This window comes from Chelon labrosus (genome assembly GCF_963514085.1).
Source record: "Chelon labrosus genome assembly, chromosome: 23".
Classification (NCBI taxonomy): domain Eukaryota; kingdom Metazoa; phylum Chordata; class Actinopteri; order Mugiliformes; family Mugilidae; genus Chelon; species Chelon labrosus.
The window spans coordinates 5,567,490-5,588,844 of NC_140356.1; the positions used below are offsets into that span (position 1 = coordinate 5,567,490).

The 21,355-nt window shown below is 43.6% G+C and overlaps 1 protein-coding gene across 1 annotated transcript in view; it reads left to right on the plus strand.

Moving 5' to 3' along the window:
* Positions 1-10,695, plus strand: part of camk1da (calcium/calmodulin-dependent protein kinase 1Da) — a 55,081-nt gene extending 44,386 nt beyond the window's left edge. Inside the window, exons 6-11 of the mRNA XM_084573926.1 lie at positions 4,402-4,477; positions 7,743-7,855; positions 9,291-9,369; positions 9,511-9,598; positions 10,089-10,356; positions 10,474-10,695. Coding sequence (XP_084430052.1) covers positions 4,402-4,477; positions 7,743-7,855; positions 9,291-9,369; positions 9,511-9,598; positions 10,089-10,356; positions 10,474-10,598 — 749 coding nt within the window. The 3' untranslated portion in view covers positions 10,599-10,695. The remainder of the gene's footprint in view (positions 1-4,401; positions 4,478-7,742; positions 7,856-9,290; positions 9,370-9,510; positions 9,599-10,088; positions 10,357-10,473) is intronic.
* Positions 10,696-21,355: the final 10,660 nt, after the last annotated feature.

A 21,355-nucleotide genomic window follows, 5' to 3' on the forward strand; every position in this document is an offset into this window, starting at 1 on the left:
GTAAAGCTAGTTAATCAAAGTTTGCCATGTGTATTAAGTAGGTTAAGGTACGGACACTGAACTGATATCAAAGAACAACCGGCAATAAAGGCTGCCTGATATCACATCACGTTGCCTGCGTCCTGGCCAAAAAGTTGCGCTTGAACACACCGCTGAGACAACGGCCAGCTGGCACAAACGTCCTGAAAGGAAATATCTCTTCTGGAAAACTGGAAGAGCTGCTATTAGCTGGGAAGCTAGGAAGAACTACACACCATCGGATCGACAGTTTATTCATTCTCGATGATCACGTCGCGATATACTGTAATTCTGTATGTGGACGTCCTGATAAGATAAAGATTTACAACAAGGAAAGTACTTTATGTGGCCTTTAAGCTTTGGCACTTGTGACTTCTGTTTCTTATCTGGTTGAACAGCCAATCAGAGAGATCTCGTTACGATTCATCCGGGTCTGATTAGTGCCAAATAATACAACCTTGTTTTGCTGTTTAGCTTAAATATGAGCAAAACAAATTAGGTTAGCGTTGTGTTAAGTGTTTGCATTCTAAAACACTACACTACGCTTTTCAAGATCATTTAAGAAAATGCTGTGTTGGGCGAACATAACCCTTTTTTTTTTTTAGATTGCCGTTTAAACCACTGGACATAAATTTCCAACAACATCCGCGACGTGTTTTTATACAGGAAATACTACAACGATGTCTGAGTAATTGTGAGCAAGGCTTTGTTTAACAGGACCTGCAACCCAAATAGTGAAGTAATGAGCATAAATCAATCCCTGCTCCTGCATGTAGTCCTGGGACGTGCTGTGAGTTGCACGCAAGCACAGGTGGAAGCACTACAGTTTGTGGCTTCGGTAACGGCAAATCATTTCCCTCAGAGGCCTAGACTCAACTCAGCTTGCCTCTCAGTCTTCAGATTCCCATTTATCATTACGTCCCTACATGGTGGAGTAAATATGAGCCGAGCTGTTTTTATTTGGATTCCTGCGGGTGCCAATCCAACCAGCGCAGGAAGATTTCACCATGCTGTTTCCATCTGACACCATTTATACTTCCTGCATCATCTTTGTTCATTCCGTATCATCTGGAGCGCCGTGTGTGTCCTGTGTAGTCTGCGTGCACGTTATATTCACACACCTAAGTCGTGCTTATCACTCCTAGACAGACAGCCTCCCTCTGTGTGTCTGTGTTGTTGTGTGTGCATGCTCTATATATATATATACTGTATTTCTTATTTTGTGTGAATTTCTGTGTGCACTTATGTCCATGTGCTTGTGTGTGAGATACTCTGTCTGCTGTTTGCGTGTTTTTATAGGATACAGATGTTCGCGCTTCCTTGTTGCAACACTAGACGGGTTGCTCTGTTTGTATTTCTGACAAACATCACTCAAACCCTCGCATAAACAAATCTGTCACGGGAATAAAGACGGACCGGGACATAAATGTTGAAAGATTGAAATTAATTTTGTAAAGGCGCATGTCAGGCCAGCTTCACTAAATCCAGCTGGCCTTCAATGTTGTGCAACAGCTCTGATTTTTTATTAGCTCCTCACAAACTTGACGTCTCTTCTCTGAATCCAGCGCAATAACTCACAAATTTGACTCTTATAAAACTCAGAAAGAACTCACATCAAGCCCGGACTTTACTTTAAATGGTCAGACTCTTGCATCAGTCGCTCTCGCATTCCCCTCTTTTTACCTCTCTCATCCATCTAGCCAACATCCTTCTTCACCCGTGACCCCCTCCCCGCGTTTGTTGCTCTCCTGCAGAGGATTGCTGGTCTGCGGGGGCATTTCCACTTCAGACATTTTGTGTCTAAATATAACCCAGGTATAAATAACCCCGGAAGGCACTAAATGAAAACCAGAAGTGAAATATGAGCGCGGGGAAAGCGAATCATGATGCATTTAATGAAACTTTAAATCTGTGTGTCAACCCTAAACGCACGACCCTATACCAGTAATGACTGCAGTGCTGCAATAATAACACGCTGACAGTACTCTGAACATGTAAATAAATCTATATAAACTGTATGTACTGCGTCTTTTGCAGGCCCAACTCCTTTCAGTGTACACATGTGGCAGAATTTACTGCTTTAAATGCACTGAGTCAACAGAGTCAACAGCAATACAGTCAACAGCTATATTTCACAAGAAAGTAAGAAAAAACATCCAAAACAGTATTTTAACTAGATTTAAATGTTAACACCAACATCAGTTTGTTTAGAGCAGTGGCAGGCCGTGCATTTTCCACATAAACATTCAGTGGCCTCCAACCTTTTTCAAAACACCTCTTAATACAACCGTTAAGACCCCACTGCTATAGAAACTATCATCAACATCATACGGATACGCAATAATACAGCACGTTGCATCTCTTATATAGCGAGATGAACGCCATTACTAAAGCAAGAAACTCACTCACAATTCAAAAAGTCTCCTCTCGCTCACTGCAGCCCCCGCTGTGCTACAGCTGTGCACCAGCGCCAGAACCAGCAGAAGCATCAATGTCGACCCAATAAAATGGGGAAAATATACATAACAGAACAAAATATGATTCATTTTACTCACCACAACTTAAGAAACAATTTAGAGTTCTGCTCATAGTTGCTGACCTGAAAATGGTGGACACACCCTTCCCCCGGCTGGGTCAGGCTAGCTAGCTAGCTAGCTCTGGGGTTGGGTGGCCTGTCCTCACAATATCCAGCTTTTGTTTTAAAGTCTGCCGTGAAAATGTCTTCCTAAGCAGATCTGCAACCAAATCGATAGCCTCTCCTCCTTCCGCCATTGTGAGTTAAAAAAGTAGCAATCAAAACGTTAACGGGGATGATTTGCATGTATTTCAAGCTTCAGCCGTCTGCAGTTTTATCTGTGAAGGCCGAGGCAGATATCTTTGACTCCGGCAACGCGTGATGGCTGAAACATAATTGGGTAAAAGCTCTACTACAAAGTTACACTGCCAGAAGCTATTGGGATTCATTTAATAAGATTAATGGGAAAATATTAAAATGTAAGTCAGTGATTTCGATAAAGTTTAGGCCAGTAGAGAAGGCTTTGCTGGCCCTGACGGCCCACCACTGGTTTAGAAGGAGGACTGTGCATCCAAAAAAAACAAAGCTGAAACAAAGGCAACTGGATTTGTTGGTTTTCTTGAGGATTTGAAGACTTCCCTTGACTCTAGGCTCTGTTAATGACCAGATACTCGCCTGAATTAGAGAATATTACTCAGATTTACATTTATTATTATTCTTTTTCACAATGCATGGTACTCTGACGTCCCATTAATGGTCAGACATTCAAGACACATGCTGGTGAAACATTTTGGTGTCTCAGTCCACCTCCCCTGTTCAGTGACAGCTTTTCCAGTTTGACATACTGTAGATGGCTTTTGTTACTCCTCTTTCAAACCATCTGTCTTCTCTGGACAGTCGTTGGCCTTCAGGTACAGGTAGACCTTTAACCTCTGACCCCATGAACCTTAACTCCCCACCAGTCATTTAGTAATGAAGAAGCCACTTGGATGATTGAAACGTCCAATTACCTTTGTTTTATCTCTGCTTTTTGGATGACCTGGATGACTGAGAGGCATCACAGACATATGAAGCCTGAAGAGGTGATGGAGAAACGCAGATTTCACCAGCAAGACATCCAAAGTTCATATAGCAAAAGAGAATTTAGCTAAATTAAAAGCAAAAAGTAAAAGTATCATCTCTGACCCTGAAGTCTGTTTCTGAAGTGGTTAACATCACAAATGATGACCTCAGTGTGTAAAAATGCTTTAATTCCAAGTCCAGGAAAACAAGAGCCCCCCTCACACACCGTCACAAATGAGTCAGGGTAGACCAATAAACAAACTTAAGCACTCCAGTTCAAACGTGCCAAATCTATTTCGAGGCAGCCTTGTGTGTGTATGTGTGAGATGATGTTATGGTGAGCTCACTGTCATTAGTAATTTGCTCTGTCCGCGGCCTTCTGTAATGAGTCGCAGAGCAAGGTCAGGCCAGGTCAGTCTGCCTCACAAACAGCATCAGCGGAGAAAATGGGTCTGTAGCTGACTAGCTTTATGTTGATGTGCAAGAAAAGTAACTTGAGTTTGATCTCTACAGGAATTGTTTGGACTGTACTGCGCGCAGACAATTTCCCACCATTAACCACACTCGCATGTTAGTTTTATTTGGATAGACATGGAGTGTCTGCACATTTTCTCGCTATTCTGGCTCATTAAACAGCTTCACTTTCACGTAAAAATCACACAGCAGTTTTTACTGGGTCTCAAGCTTAACAAAGGTAAAAAAAGTAGTCAAGTTTACTGCCTGGCTACTGCTGAATCTAGGTACAATATTTGCCAATTTTCTCTCTAAGTTGAGACTCTAACCAAATGTCTTTCCATCTCTTTCAGCTCCAGAGGTTCTCGCCCAGAAGCCCTACAGCAAAGCGGTGGACTGCTGGTCCATCGGCGTGATCGCCTACATCCTGTAAGTACCAACTCTTTGCAGAACATCACACACTGAGCCAAGTGGTTTCATCCAATTGACTCTTTCAACAGGGACCAAAAAATCTTATGTCATGTAGTCAAATTGGTAGATCTGCACCCCCATAAACTGCTATAACTTAGGCCCTGTTCAGACCTTGCATTAACATCTGTCCTGGGGAATCCAATTGCAAGTGACCAGCGTGAAGTACAGGTGTGAACAGCTACAAAGCATATTTTATCTTCATGGTCGCAAACATGGCTGATACCACATAGTTTTGTTCAGCCGTATCCATCAACGCAGACTTGAATCTGCAGCAGTTAGAAAATGACTCAACCTGGCTTCATTTCTGCAAGACTTGACCCTTGACTGACCTAAAACCCACTCAGTACATACCCATAGTCCATCAGTACAGGCTTATTAAGGTTGATCAGACTTCTCCTGAGGACTGTGTGGTAGCAGACCGTGTTTGATTGACATAAATGCCCTGATGTGAGATCATTATATGCGTTCTTGTCTGCATTTGTGTTCTCATGGACCGAAGCACTTTTTTAAATTCGAAGTACACATCTGACTAGTCCAAATGCCCGAATGTGCTTTTGCACTGCCCGTTTTATTGAAGGCCCTACTGCTTCCTCTCATCTATATTTCAGGGTCGAATTTGTCGAGTCCAAAGCACCAAGTACGCCCTCCTTATCAGGGCAGGACTTCTATGACTCTTCTTAGTACATGAAGTTTAGTTCTCGACATAATTTTGCTTTCCAGGTCTATGGTATAGTGCATGTTGGCTTTGTTTTAAGTTTTCAGTTAAGCATTGTGACATACAGTATTTCTATCAGGTCTGACCCATGTTTTTAGAGCTCCTTTGTATATTGCCATCGTAAGCTAACTGGTTTGTTCTGAACATGTGAATAGTCAGGTCCGTTGTTTTAATGAGCCACTGACAAGTTGAAATAGTAGAACGCCACCTCCTCTCAGCTCCGTTTGACGCTGCCAAATGAAATGCACATGGTACATTGTTTCCATTGACATGGCCGGCATTTACACTTGATTTGTGATTGGTCCTCTGTCAACACAACTCATAACTGTTTATATCTCTTTTTATATCTCCCTTAGTCACCAGGACCAGCACTTCAGCTTGTGAATATAAAAGCCAGACGCACATTCTGTGTGACGCAGAGTTACTCATCTCCATTTTAGATTCAACTCAAACACAAAACCGCAGTCTGAGTGGTAAAAAAAAACACCTCCTGTCACACCGGTTATCATGCACTGTCACATACTATAACCGCTGACAAAGTGGACAAAGCTTAGCACTGCTAGCTTGGAAACCATCCTGAACTCCAGCCACAAACTCTTTGCGAGGAAAAGTTTGTCTTGAGTCTCTCTGTTGGGAACTGATTATCCTCTGGCAAAGATCTGTCCGAACATTCAAACTGTTGGACTAGTTGGGCTTTATCCAGTGATAAATAAAAGAGCAATAGCGCCGTAGTCATACACATCATCTGAGCATCGTGGAGTTAAATCGGCCCTGATTTGTTGTCGCTTGAGTGCAGAGGTATTTTTTCTCTGCATCGGTTAAAACACACCCCATGATGAAATCTTTACTTTGGGTGCACGTGTGTGTGTTTGTTGATTTTACCCCTGTCTGTGTTGTGCGAGGATGATGGCGATATTGCTTGTGTGCCGTCGTCAGAGCCAGAGCTCAGCCGAATGGCCTTGTATGGACATGGGCCAGATTTCACTTTCTCTGCTTTTTGTTTTTCCTCTTCTGCATCAGCCCCACTTCTTACCCCTCACACTCACAGTCTGTATGCGTAGGTGCACATGTTTGCAGGTGTGCGAACAACGAAATCAATGTCAGTATGCTTATTAGTTTATGAATAAGGGGCACAGGAGTGTGAACAATCCTGCTGAGGTCCATGTCCGTGTATGCGTGTGTCCTCCGCCAGACCGACATTACTTTCTCAACTGGGAGGTCGCTTGAGGGGGTTAGAGGTCAGAGGTCAGCAGCAGGTTAATGGGATACAGAGGATACGAGGTGGCTGAAAGGAAGGCACGTAAAAACGTAGCAAATGTTTGTGTATGTTACGTCTTTGAAGTGTGAGGTGAAGTTTAATGTGTGACGTGAGTATATCTCACCCTCAGTCTCTTCCTTTCTTTTTCTGCTTCTGTAGATTGTTGTGCTTTTGTGCGACAGAAGTGCGTGTGTGTAATTTAAAATGAAGCTTTTTATATGAAATTGAGTAAAATGAGCTTTTGGTGCAGCTGACTGTGTGTTTGTGTGTGTGTGTGTGTGTGTGTGGTAGAGGGAAAAAGCAGCTCCCTGCTGGCAATTAGCACAATTAGCGATGGGATTCAGACCTTGTTAGCTTTTAGCCGCTGCTCAGGTGGAAAGATCACATCAGCTAATCAACCATAATAATCACCTGAGCGTGTGTGTGTGTGTGAATGTGTGTGTGCATGTGTGTTCGGGGGGTAGCCGATGGTGAATGATTGCCTTTCACACTATCACTCTCTCACTTTTATCCCGGTGTAGGCGTGTGTGTCCGATGGAGTGGAGGATCAGCTGAGTGGCAGGTGAAACTTTAGGCAAATGAGAAAGCAGAAAAACGAACAGAAAGTCTTTATTTCTTCACGGCAGGCGGAATCTAACTCCCTCTCTTCCCGGCATGATTCTCTTTTATTCCCTTTTTTTTCGGTGTGTATCGATGGAGAACGGCATTTTAATGAGTTTTTATGAAACTCTCTTGGTGCATCCAGAACTTTGGTAATGAGGTGCAGATGATGTTTTTGGTTGAGCAGCAGCTCTGCCAACTGTTGGTTCAGTTGGCGCATTATGGAGAATCAAACCGGGGCTTGAGTTCATTTTGTTTTCACCTGCGCTGGGTTATCTCACGTGATTAACGAGATTCAGTCAATTACGGCTCACACTCACAGTGAAGACACTGTAGCGTTAAGCAGACCAGAATCACTTGGTCCAATGGTCTTTATATTCACAGCTGCCTTTGGATTATAGTTAGAACTGACAGCAGCATGTCTAATGAAGTTGATGTCTGATGCAAGTGTTTGTTACTTCTGAATATTGCACATTGTATCACTGTCAATTAAGTCAATCTTCACTGATCAATTAACTGACCAATTGTTTCAACCCTCTAGAAATGAGTAAATTATGTGAGTGAATTCCATATAAATCAATCAGTGAGGGACCGACCAAAAGAATGGACAATTAAATATCTAGGTGACAGAGTGAACCTCTTGTCTGCAGGCTGTGTGGTTACCCCCCGTTCTACGATGAAAACGACTCCAAGCTGTTTGAGCAGATCCTGAAGGCCGACTACGAGTTTGACACGCCGTACTGGGACGACATCTCGGACTCAGGTGAGCCTTCCTCTTCCTCGCGACCCTTTGCCCTTCTTCCTCCTCCTCCTCCTTCTCCTCTGGCCGCCATGTGGCACACATGGACCACACAGCACCCCTCCATCACAACCTCTGACCTCAGCTGTCAGGAATGAATATATATGTGTGTGTGTGTGTGTGTTTTGTGGGGTCATTCGTCACCACCACAGTTACGTGCCTGGCAGTAAAACCAGCTTTGTGTTGGCTGTGTGCCTGGATACCCAGGAGAATGTGTGCTTTATATTATATATACCTCTGAACCAAAAGAAATCACTCAAATTAGACCCAGACATCAGGTTCTTTGCAGGGATTATACCATATTTTTGTAAAATGTTGTCTTAGCCCATTTAAGCAATTTGCTGCTTGGTGATAAAACTTTCAGCTGTTGTGATTCTTCTTTTCAGAAAGGTGCGGTATTGTTATCAAGGCTGTTTTAGCCATGCTAGCTGCATAGCTACAGCACCTAGAAGGTCACAATCTTCTGGATGGATTGACATGAGATGTTGTACAGACATTAACGGTCCCTTGAGGGTGATTTTAACTGACTTCGATGCCTGGAATCTTCCTCCAGCCCTCTCATGTGATGGACATTCGTGCTTCATTGTAATGCATAATTTGACAATGCCATTAAAATCGACACGTTTATTCATGTTCCCATGCAGATGTATTTTTATTCAGCGTCACCAAGAGGTTATGTTCAGGTCAGGATTATAATTTGCCCAGTGCTCTGGCTTTGGACCAGTTTCCTGTTAAAACTAATGATATTCACATCATCAAATGTTTACAGGCTAAACGACGACCATTAGCAATTAGCATAAAGCGCTGCCTAGCACAAAAATAGTCCCACAAAACTGCAGGCTTTGCTGAAATCGGAGAGGGATCACGATTTAATGCTGTTTAGAGGCTCCCTCATTTTGCCACCTTTGCTCATTCGCACTGACCCAAACAAAGCTGGTGTCACGGCGCCTGTGCTTTCAGAAAACCTGCCGGTGTTTTATAATCAGAAGCGCAATGTGTAGCACAGAAACGTCGATGCCTTACAAGTCACACCGTGCCAGCTCTGCCTTTCACACAGATGTCGATTCGGCTCCGTGGCAACATCCACTGCAAACTCAAACTTGGAGCGATAGCCATTTTGTATACATACCTTTCATATAGAACAGCGTGGCAACTCCCACCCGTGCACTCCCTGAAGAGGCTATGTGAAAAAAGGATTGTGTCTCAGATACCAGGGTTTAGCAGAAACCAACAAACGATGGAAGTCCATGCAGAAAATATCCATACCTGACTGAAATGTCATAGATTATCAGTGTTATTTGGGTTCCAGAAAGTGTTCAGAAAGTGCCGTTTTAAGTTGCTAAAGTGTGACGTTTGTTTGTCCAAATGCACTGACGTTTTATGGCCACTTGTCTCCCAGCCAAGGATTTCATCAGCAGCCTGATGGAAAAAGACCCAGCCAAGCGCTTCACCTGTGATCAGGCGCTCAGACACCCCTGGTGAGAAACACACACCCACACGCCGTGAAATACAGACGTCACAAAAAGGCCTCAAATCAATATAGATATTGACGTGCCGTCAGAAGTGTTAACAGAGAATTTGTGCATGCCTGTGTGTCCGTGCTTGTGTGCGTGTGCTAGGATCGCTGGGGATACGGCTCTCTGCAAGAACATCCATGAGTCAGTCAGCCGCCAGATCAAAAAGAACTTTGCCAAGAGCAAATGGAGGGTAAATATTGTTTATTGCAGCTTGTTCTCTGCGGATCTGGCTCCACTTCAGCGGACTGTATTACTCTATTACGGCTCCTCAAACGATTGTGTTTTTGGAAGGTGATTCACTCAGCAGTAAAAACCTGCCGTGCCATATGTTCAGGAGTTGCCCCTCATCATCTCAGTTCTCCCTGAAGGCCTTAGAGGAATCTGCAAACCTCAAACGTGTTTCCACTTTCCTCAACTTTAAATTCAGTATGAAATGAGAAGTCACTTTTTGGAATGCAGTGCCCCTTCTAATCCGAATGCCCCTGCAGTGCTTTTCCTACTGTGACAGGTCAACATGTGTGCCAACAACTAATTTGTTGTAACACTCAAAGAGTGAGATAACTAACTGTTAACTAACCTTTTAGTGTAGTGTCAAACAAAACATTTAATTTTATGAAGACACACTTAAATGACTCCTTTTTTTCATTTTTCACATCTTCTTATTTCCTTCCCCTCTGCAGCAAGCATTCAATGCCACCGCCGTGGTTCGGCACATGAGGCGGCTGCAGCTTGGCAGCAGCATGGGGACCAGCATGGACGCTTCCAACCCGCAGGCTAGGCCGAGTCAGACGCAGAAGCCGGTTCAGAGCCAGAGCCAGAGCCAGGCGGGCCAGAACCAGGCGGCGCAGAGCCAAAACGCCGGCCAGGCGGCGCAGGGCCAGAGCGCCAGTGCTGCCACCAGCAAAAACTCTTCCACAGACAACAACATAGCAGCTCCACGCAAGGAATGTGAGTATGACTCATTAGTCGCACCGAGAAGTTAAGAGAACATATGTGATGATGTGGTGTATAAGGGATTGTAGTAAGAGTGATAGAAAGTATTGAAAACTGACTCGTTCCTTTCAGGTGTCACCGCGCCGGTCACGCCCTGCAGCCTGGCGTCTGCAGCCTCCTCTCCCGCCTCAGGGACCGAGCTGAACCGGCCACATCCCTCAGCGGTCCCCGCCCCGGTGCTCACGGAAACCAAGTGACGCCAGGTCCCGCGGGGAACCAGCTGGGAGGCCACAGCGCTGTGAGGCAGAGAGACGGGAGGACGACCGGAGGGGAGGAAGAAGGAGACGTTCGCCGTCTTCTCCGCCCTTCCCTCTCGTCACCGCACTCCCTCTTGGAATGCGCCCCCCCCCCTACTCCCCCCCAGCCGGTACCCCGCCCTGCTCCTGGGAGAGCAGAGGACTTTACCTCCACCCCACTGATTGAAACCACCATTGCCATACAGTACGCCCACCATCCACCGGGATGACGTGTAGGCTTCCTCCGTCTGCAGCAACAGCACGTCCACTGACTCTAGTGGAGGATGTTCGTACGGTCGACTGTGAATTCTACCTGTTTAGTGATGAATGGCTGTGGTTCACGGTGAAGCGGGTGGTATCATATTATTCAAATGTCAGTGAACATCAACTTCCCTCTTGAATCTGGTCTTTCCTGCACCACTTTATTTAGCTTTTTTTCAAGTTAGGTTTGACTGTTGGCAACTGGATTGTTTTCTTTTTTATAATTACTGTTCATTTTAAAGGTGGTATGTGTAACTGTTAACCAACACTGTCACATTGAGAACGCCACTATAGTGTAAGTAGTTAATAGCCAAGTTGAGGACTTCTTCCCAAAAGCCCAGACCCATATTCTGATAAGAATTAATAAACAATCAAAAAGATTTAATTCCAAATTTAACCTGTTATCTGAAGAAAAACCAAAACAGAGGCTGACAGTCTTCTGAGTAACGATTTCTCTTGTTAACACAAGTTTTCCTTGTGTTGCAAGCTAACGTGGCAATGACAAACCCAGATGCTACACATAGCACCTTTAGGATAATGTCTGTGACCTAATGGGCTCGTTTGTCTGTTTGTTTGTGCTTTAAGAAGTGCTTTAAAAGTACCATATGACTGTTGAGATGTCGAAACATGAGCAAGCGCTTTATCTATTTTGCACAGAGAGGGTCAGATATGTTGTCAGACACAGATTAGCTGCCATCCACATGTTTTATCAGACGGAGAGTAGAGATTGTAAACCTTTATAAAAACCCAGAGTGGATGTCAGAGCATCGTAGAACATGTTTGCTGTCTGAAATATGCTGATTCGTTTATTATTTTCTTACTTGCTAAGACTTTTTATAACAATCACCCTTTAAGGGACACACTCACAGGTTACTATGAAACATGCAGCACGTTTAGGGATGGTAGTGATGTGTATTTACTGGAAAACTGCCTCCGGTGGAGAATGTTAGCGAAGACAGCTCGCCATTCGACTCCCCAAACAAAGGAACCGCAAGCGGCGCGGCGTAGTTTCAGGATGTCTAGCAGCCCGCCACGCGGGCCGTCAGAGTCGCAATCCAAGACGGAGAAGCTGCTGCCTGCCTTTGTTCCTTTCCCACCTCTAATAAAGCCATGATCTCACCTTCTCGTTTTGTCGAGCTGCACCCAGTCCAGAAGTGCTCAGGGAAAACTGCAGCTGCACTGTGCGCTGGCAAACACCAGTTTCCTGGTTTCGTTTTAGGCTTCGTTTTTAGGATTGTCGTGGTCCAGGCATTCCAGGTGGCATCACAGTTAATGATCCAGACCTTGAGACATTTGCCGTGTGCTTAGTAGTAGTTATGACGAAGTGACTTGATCTTTGAGGACTGAATGCCCAATCAGTCCTATGAGTTTTGGACCACTTGAAAGCTAAACCTGTTCAACCCGTAGAAAAGTTAGATAGCAACACGGAACATTAGTCCACAGCTTAGCGTCTCATTTTCACCTCTAAACTATATGTTACCATCATTAGTCTAGTTATATTATTTATATATTTTTGTGTTGTTCTTATTAATGGAACTTAATGGAACTTAAACCGTTGTGTCACTGAGGGGAACGGCCTTCCAGACACAGATCAGAAAGCAGAACAGCACGACGTCGGATGCTCACTCAAACATATCAGATCGCCATGTCTGTCCGTTTGATGCAATTCTACTTATCCCTTTATTGTGAACTGTAGCCAAAGACTACTGCTTGGTTCGAAGACAATTAGGTTCAGTCTGCTGTACTTGATGAATTAGTTAGAGGAAGACTAGTCAGACGGGTAGCTGCTCAGTACACGCTATCTAAAGCTAAGGGCTGATCTCCAGCTGCACACTAACCTGGAGAGAAGGTTCTCGTCCTTCGATTCCTTCCTGATCTGTTGCCATTTACCTTTTTTTTTTTTTTGGTTATCTACAGTATTCTGTTCAAAAAGAAATGAAAAAAAAAAGCTATCCACATCCATGTCAGATGTGTGCGGGATCACATCTGGAGAAAAGTCAATCCAAGGTAGAACGGACAGTAAATCAGCTCAAACACAAGCTTTCTGGAATTCACTTTTGGCTCGCTGCGTCGTCCTGTGTGTTAGAGTCCACGTACCTGGGGTTGGAGTTGACTAATACAAACCATGTCGAGACGATTGTGAATCTATGTCTGTCTCTTGCACTTTTTCTCTCTTTTTATTTTTTTCCTATTTTACCAGCAGCGTTTTCTTCGGTAAGCTCTTCAAGAACAACTGCAGGGTCATGGGATTTCCAGCTCTTTTACCCTGCCCCCTTAAAACACTAAATGTCTTTTATCAATAAAAGAAGTTAATGTTCAAAAATCATCTCTACTTTTCTTCTGATGAACTAATCCCAAGAATAGGCCAAAATCAGCAATGTGTAACTCTGTCTCTTCACGCTTACAAACCTTCATACCCTGCCTGCAGCCCAAAGAGTTCCTCTGTCAGTCTTTGGATACGTAGCTAGAGAGGAGCACCTCGTGCATTTGCCGGGGACTATTTTCGGCTAGGGATTAAGAAGCTCTAAGCTTCGTATTATGAAAGAACATTTCGCTCAGTCTAACCTATGCCTCGTGGATTTGTTTCGGGACAAAAATGGGAGCTCTGTGGCTCGGCTTTGTATGCACAGACAATATTTGATACCTGGATACATACTGTACATCGCTGGTTTTGTTTGGGGTTTGTTCTCAGAAGGAAAAGTGTAGAGTATTGCCAGACATTTCCTCAATTAAGTTTTCCCAGGTTGTTTTTCCCAAAGAAATATAAAACCTGTTCAATCTGTAGCGACAAACTTAAAGCTTTGCAGAAGTTGGAGGATTAGTCTTGCTCACGGTTGTGATACAAAGACGAATGTTCTAGAAATTGGGGCAGGTACTGGTAAAAAGTTGAACTTTTTGGTGGTGTTTAATGAGAGGCGCCACTGATTTGCATTGTGGGATATGTAGGATCCATGATTTTGGGGAGCTAGACCAGTACTAGAGACTCAACTTCAGGTTATCTAATCTTCGTATTCTTTCACTTTGACTAGTCTTTAATGTTTCTGTCTGTTGTGAATCCCCTGATTGATGGATGTTTAACGTTATATCCCTGGAATCCCCCTTTAAATCCTGGAAAACTTCTATAAAACCTCTTATAACGCTGGAAGATACCTATACATAGCCACTCTGCTTAAGTATGCATCTTGTCTTAGCATCAAATCCGGTCTTAAATTTAGTTAAATTAATATGTGTGGGAAACAGTCTGATTATTTTTTCTATTATGTTAAATGTTGACGTGTCAAAGCAGTCTTTTTTTCTTACTGAATAGTAGCACCCACGTGTCTCGGTACGAGTAGCTCAGCTTTCAAATTTTAAAATCTACACTTATACCCTGACCCCCCTCTGAAATCAGTCCGCGTAAGCTTGACGTTACTGAGGGGAACTTTCAACCAAGTAAGGGCTTTATTCCAGCGTTCACCTTAAACTAATGACTCACTGTAATCGTGTATACATTACCCATTGATTGCTATGCATTTTTTTAAAAACACTTAAGTGTGTTGCTTTTTTTCTTGAAAATGTGATCAGGAAACTCAAAGGGAACATCAGCAGCGCTAGTTAAACAGGTGCGAGACGATTTCAATCGCTTATTTTCGAATTATTAACTACTAATTATTATTATTGTTACAGTATGAGCTGCGTTCTCCGGTGCGGCCGACGCTGGAAGAGTACGTTTCATTAAATGTGACGTCGTCCACTTCAGTCTGGACGCTGGGGTTTTACGAATGTGCTGCGAGGCAGGCAGAGGGTTCAGGTTTATGCTCCTCTGTGTATATATATATATAAATATAAATATATGTCTGCTGTATTTGTTTGCTAAAGAGAAATACTTGTTATCTGAAAGACTCATTTCATGTTCAAGACACTACTGTAAATAGATTGTGAATATGAATGATCATTTTCAAGATAATATTTACGAATGTTTTGCTGTTCAGGCATGTGCGAATGACTGAATGGTGTGTGTGCATCGAGGGAAGTTGATTGTATTCTCTATGGAATGTTCAATGTAAAAAAAATAATAATGATAAGCTAAACTCCCCTTTACTCCCCAACTGCAGTTAGCTATCAGAAACTCTCCAGTCGTTTATTGCCATCAGTGTTCCACCTCCACCTTCAGTGTCAGTCCGACTTAAAGTGAAAGCATCGTTTACTGAACTCAGGCTTACGTTTTTTGCCATTCTAAAGGAAGAAATCCAAAGCTGTGACCGACTCAGAAACACACTGTTAACGGCCGTGGCGGCGGCGGCAGCGCTCTCGTCCTCTCTTTGCCCTTCGAGCTCTTTTGACCTTTTTTTAAGACGCTGCCGAAGTGCAGCGTCGTGAAAATAAAACAAAAAAAACACAAGCATGTTGGGGAAAAAGAAAAGTGCTTCGAGAATTCAACTTCACCGTGAGTGTTTGCATAACCTTATATGCCCTTGTATGATGTTAGTATCTCTGTATTATGTAAAGACATAACACAGGTTGAGATGCCCGAGTCCATGAATACTGTAGATGAGTTTACGCAGTTGCAGAGTTTCAGTCCAACAGACAGGCGGAGGGAATCCCAGAGACTATCAGCTAACTGGCCTAGGTTTTTACATTTCTGAATATTATTTAGGAGACTCAAATGGCATAAAATGTGATAATACAAAAATGAGAAGTTGTAATTAGGCTTTTTTTGTATGAGTTTATTCTATCACGCTATTAGCAGATTAGCATTTCTGGCTGTGGGTACCAAGACAAAAAAAATAGCCTCATAGGGCAAATTCTGCTCAAATTCAGTCAAAAACTGAATAAAAATAAAGAATGTTAAGTCTTTTCCTATTACATTTCTTCATGACTTTGGAAATTATTGGCTTACAAAGTTAGCTGTAGACTTTCATGGCTGGTTGGCGGGTTAGCTAGGCTGGATAGCTAACGGAGATTGCGTAGCTCAGCGCTTCAATGTTGTTGTTTTTTATGTCTCACAAAGGCTACAAAGCAAAGTACCTGTTTTTGTATTTTACATAGACTTCTTAGCAAGAAGTCATGCTTTTACTTGGCTAAGTGCAACTTACTTGGCAAGAGGTTTTGTTTTTTCAAGCTAACGAACAGTCAAGCTAACGCTAAGAACTGTCCACTTCCTCTGCCCAAGATTTAACTCAACAGCCCAGAGAAGCTGTAGGACCTGTTTGTGGGACTAAAACTCTGTGCATGCTGCCTGATGGGACCCGGTGTCTCCCTGTGGGTGTCCTCGTCCAGAGCCCGCTGAGCTAGCCGGCTGTATTTACTCTCTGCATGTGACCACAACAAACTCCCATCCTGTGCACCGTCGCCACGTTGACGACCCCCTCATGTCTCCGAGCGGGCTCTGCCCGCCGCACTTATTGTGGTGTGATGATGACTTTCTGTTGATGGGGCTTGTATATCAGATGCCTTCGACAATCATGTGCACATATCAGAGTTACCATGACGACACAGGCCAGAGCGACTGATTGTGTTTTGTTTGTCTTTTCTCCTGGAATAAATCCTGAATGATCGTATCAAGACTGTTTTATTGGTGCGTGTGTTTATATCTGCCTGGGCCATTAGTGCTAGTCTCAGAAAATACAGTATGCCTACAAACATAAACGTGCGTCATTGTGTTGGTTCTCAGTATTTCAACACTTGCAAACTTCAAAATCCATGCACGTGGGAGTTAAGTGGGCTCCAGACACTCCTTACCACTTCAACCGACATTTAGCCCTAATGCTGTGCCGCAGATGTTTAACAGACAGAAGACAGATGTTGTGAACACTTGGGGCACATGCAGCCTTGATTTGCACATGCTGGAAACCATTATTAGGGTTAAACTGTTAAAAACATACTGGCTACAGATGTTACTTCCTTGTATAAAAGTGCGCATTCAACTTGAAGGGCTTCTCCTTTTGGTTTACACTCCCATGTTCACACTTGCATGTGCGGTTGTGACTGGGGGTTCAGTAAGAGTTCAGAAAAAGACTTCTTTGCGCTTTTGAATGTTTTCTTCTCCACTGGTTTCCAAACTTCTCCGACCCTTCAGCCCAGCACCAGAAGAAGATATAAATATTTACCAGGTATTGGCCAAAATAAACACTTTTTCTTTGAGATATCTCAACAACTACTGTGATGGTTGCCATGAAATCTTCAGATACACGATTCCCAGACTCCGACTTAGGTCATCCTCTGACCACCATGAGACTTGGCTATCTACATACCTGCTAAAGTGACGGCATCCCCATTGGTTTCTACTGTTAGCATGCTAACACATGAAACTAAGAAGATGAACATGGCAAACGTCTGCATTAGCATTAGCCTGTTCATGTTGGCATTGCAAGAACATTTGCAAGTGTGTGATTGTTGCGTCTCCACTCATATCCCTTTAGTCTCTGCTGTATTTTTATGTTCTTCTTAGTAAAAGTTAACATGCTAACATGCTAAACTAAGACTATAAACATGGCAAACATTGTAACTTATTGGCATCAGAGTGCTAATAATGTCACTGCGAGAATGTTAGCATGCTTGTGTTAGCGTAGCTTGTCATAACACGTCGCTCTGCTTCGGTACGTCCACAGAGGACCCCTGTGGTGCAGCTTGGCTGGAAGTGTGTGAGTTCGGACCACCGTGACCGGACCTCAGTTTCACACTCTACGTGCAGGTAAATGCGTGCATCATTTGGGGCAGAGCAGAGTCTCCAAACAGTGGATCGATATAGCTACTGCTGTTTCAGAACCATGTGCATCGGGATTGTGTGCCACAAGATGACGATAAAAAAGTGGGGGAAAAGCTAGGAAATTGAACATTCATTGATTAATTTACCTCCGCTTCTGACGTAAAAAAAAAAAAAAGGTCATTACTGAGGAAATAAGGGTACTTGACGTAGCACAAAATAGGCCAGAGGATATCAGTTGATAAGGTGGTCTATGAATGTGATCCAATGTTCACTTCGTTGAAAGAACGAGCAACTGGATCTCAATGTGTCATTGGTGCATCTTGGGTATGTTCACAACTATACTTGGATCAACCAGGATATTAACATTAGGGCCAGAGCTGCTAACAGGGCATACAACTTCTACTACTACTACTACTACTACTACTACTACTACTAATAATAATAATAATAATAATAATAATAATAATAATAATAATGGTTTCTTTAGAACTTTTTTAAATCAACATTACAAAGTGCTTCACAAAAAGAGATTTAAAGCAGACCATAGAGTCAGATGACCTGATTTCCTCGGGCTGCGCATTGCACAACCGCGGGGCCCCAACTGCAAAGACCCTGCCTTTGGCTGGGCCCCTGGAGCCCCTGGTGCTTTAGTTGTATAAGTTGCTCGTTTTGTGCAGTTACACAATAACAGCAAAACATTTCCTTCTCCTTCGCCTTTATGTATTATTTAGTGCCTTGAATCACACTCCAGCAGACTCCGGCGGACACAGATTAAATTAATATAGCACAGCTGTAAATATATTTGCTCCTGGTAAGATGTTTTTTCTGCTATATTTAAATCAAACTCTGCACTGAATACAACTTGAGACAGGGGAATAATAGCTGGGAGCACAAGAATGAAGAGCTGCAGTCTCCCTCTAGGCCTTGAGTCACCTTTCTCAGCGCTACAATTGATAAGCTAACGTATGACACGTAATTTTTAAAAAAACAGTCTAATTTTGAGACTTTTTAAATTACTTGAAATGTGACTGGTGGAGATAGTGTTGACTTTTCCCCGCAGAACAGCGTTGGCCTTGAGGTCTGTTATTTGCTCATCACAGATAAGCTGTGTTAATGTTGCTCCTTTATTGCCAGAGTTTGGCCTGTTGAAGCTTCCCCGCGGTTCAAGAAGTCACCCCACTTCCTCTGCTCTCCTCTCCGTCTCAGTTGGAGCTTTCCCCCACCGAACTGTCTTTCCTTCGCAGCTGAGTGCAGAGGACTGAATGTGCTGGCTCGTTCAAACCGTTTATCCCCTCTGACACACATACAAAATGAAAAGCCCCATCTCTTTCACGGTCGTGCCCAAGTGACGCGCTCCAACGCGCGCACAAACATCAAAGCAACAAAACTGAATTTCTGTTGAATCAAAATTGCACGCCGTCCTCAGCTCAGAGATAAATACACTGATTGTTGACATGGGCTGTGAAGCGAGCTGGAAACGCACTCGCAGCTCTGTGGGTGCGTTTGTGCTCCGAGTCACTGATCTCTGCACTTCTTCAACGGATTCATCTTTAATTCAGTACTTCACCCTCCCTCCTCTTCTCTCCTCTCCTCTGTAACCCATCCTCTTCCTCAGCCCTTCTCTGCTGCAGGGTTTCCTCTTCTCCTCTCCACGTTAGACTTGTTTCCCTCTTTACAGCACATACGCGCCATTAAACTAAAGACAGGCAGATCATCTGAAAAGGTGAGATAGAACGCATTCTCTCGAGGAAATGGAGGTTGGATCGCGTCGCGTCGTGGTCCATGACGTGCGCAAAGATCATCTGTGTCATCCGGGCCGACACTTTTGGATGCAGCCAGCAGGGGACTGACGCACTGTTTCCCTGCACTGCCACAAAAAAACGAACTGTAAACTGAACAAAAAATCCTTTCGAGCCGCAACAATTGCACCAGTGATGACTAGGATTAGAAAATTACGTTCTTCAATTTGCAGGTGTAGACTGCTCAGGAGCATCTTTTATTGTGTCTGTGAAGGTCCTCGGTCATCCAGGTCATGGTATGTGCAAAAAACAAGTCGAAACAAGGGCAACTGGACTTGTTTGGTTTGATGAAGACGTTTAGCCACTCATCCAAGTAGCTTCTTCAGTTCTAAATAACTGGTGGGGAGTTGGGGTTTTATTAGGAACATCTATGTGTGGTGCACACCTGAAAGTCACATTACTAGAGTTAGTAATGACCAGCTACTTGTCTGTAATTGGAGGAATTAGCATTTCTTTTTGATGGGAGGTGCAGAGTCACCACTGTCAGTTATCACTAAGTGGACTGGCATGTACCATTCCACTACGCTACTTTAGGAATGTGGAGGTGATCCGGACCACCTCAAAATGTGGTCTGAGGGATCTGATGTCAAACGCACTCTCAGTGTGTCTGAGGCGTGTTCACACCTGTGCTTTAGGTGGGCCACTAGCGATCGAATCCCTCAGGTAGCATGTTATTACAAAACAGATAACAACAGACTTTAGATGTCAGAAGTTCTTTGATCGTGTGACAGGGGTAGGAGTGTTCTTTTTGTTTTGACCGATCTTTTCTTTATTCAAAGTGGCAGTACAAAATATCTGTTTGGTTCTCTTTGGCGACACCTATGGCGACAAATGGTAACTGCAGGTTTGTTTGTTTTTTAACCCTACTTCCCGGAGATCCAGCCAGTGTCAGTCTGTGTCATTCGCAATCAAGATTGAGTGTTTGAGTACATAACCGTTATTTGCGAGCATTGTTTCCAAGAGCACCGTCTGCTGTCTTATTCTTCATCACAAAGCGCCTGGAGACAAACAAGACAAAGTGCTCAAATAAGTTTTTGATTAGCGAACCCCTTCCTGCCTCTCATTATGTCCCTCCTTGGTGATTTGTTTTCCTTACATCCAGTGAGGTCTCGTGATGCGATGGCCGCTCGCCTCCCTCCGGAGTTTTCCAGACAGAATTAGAGGAATATTTCCGCGGCATCCCGCTGCTCAGAACACTGCTGCCCACACAAACACATTCCAGTCACTTGATGGACCAGACACACACATTTCATTCTCTCCCCAAATACTATACAGTGTCTCCTCTGACCTCAACGCCCCTCTTTGCACTCTCTGTGTGATTCTGCAGAGCTTAAGTGACCCTCTGTGTTTATGTGGCTGTTTGAGTTTCGCAGTCCAGTGACCCAAATGTTAAAACACACTCTTCAAAACATTGTCACGTCCACACTGGTGTTGGTCTGACTTCACTTTTATATGCAGAAAGTGTTCATAGAAAAATAGTCACATGCAAGTTGATGTTCCAGACTAAAGCCTAATTGTATCATAAACAAATATTCTCCAACATCTCAGAAATCTGTCACACAAACATCTGCTTGAAATAAAACAAAAGATGATTCATCGCAGCGTCACTGAAATGAAATGCATCTCTGCTTTGCCCCGCGCGGCCATGGTCACACATGTTTGAACGTGCCTTTCGTAAGTTCCGAGTTGATCTTCAACCATTAAAGCTGCTGTGATCAAACTTTTCGTATCACTTCTGTGTCAAATTACTGCAGCTACTGTTATAAGCATCGCACACACAATGATGAACCCACAGGAAATTAGGAACCAAGAACGGCTACTTACAGATCTACAAATGGTTTTAGTGTCTTTCAGTTTGTTGTTTTGATTTCTCTGCAGCCTTAATGTCTTGGTCCACTCCAAGTAGTGATCATAGGAGCAGCAGGCATTTGTTTCCAGGGAGCGAGCACTGAAAATGGACCACGCGTGTA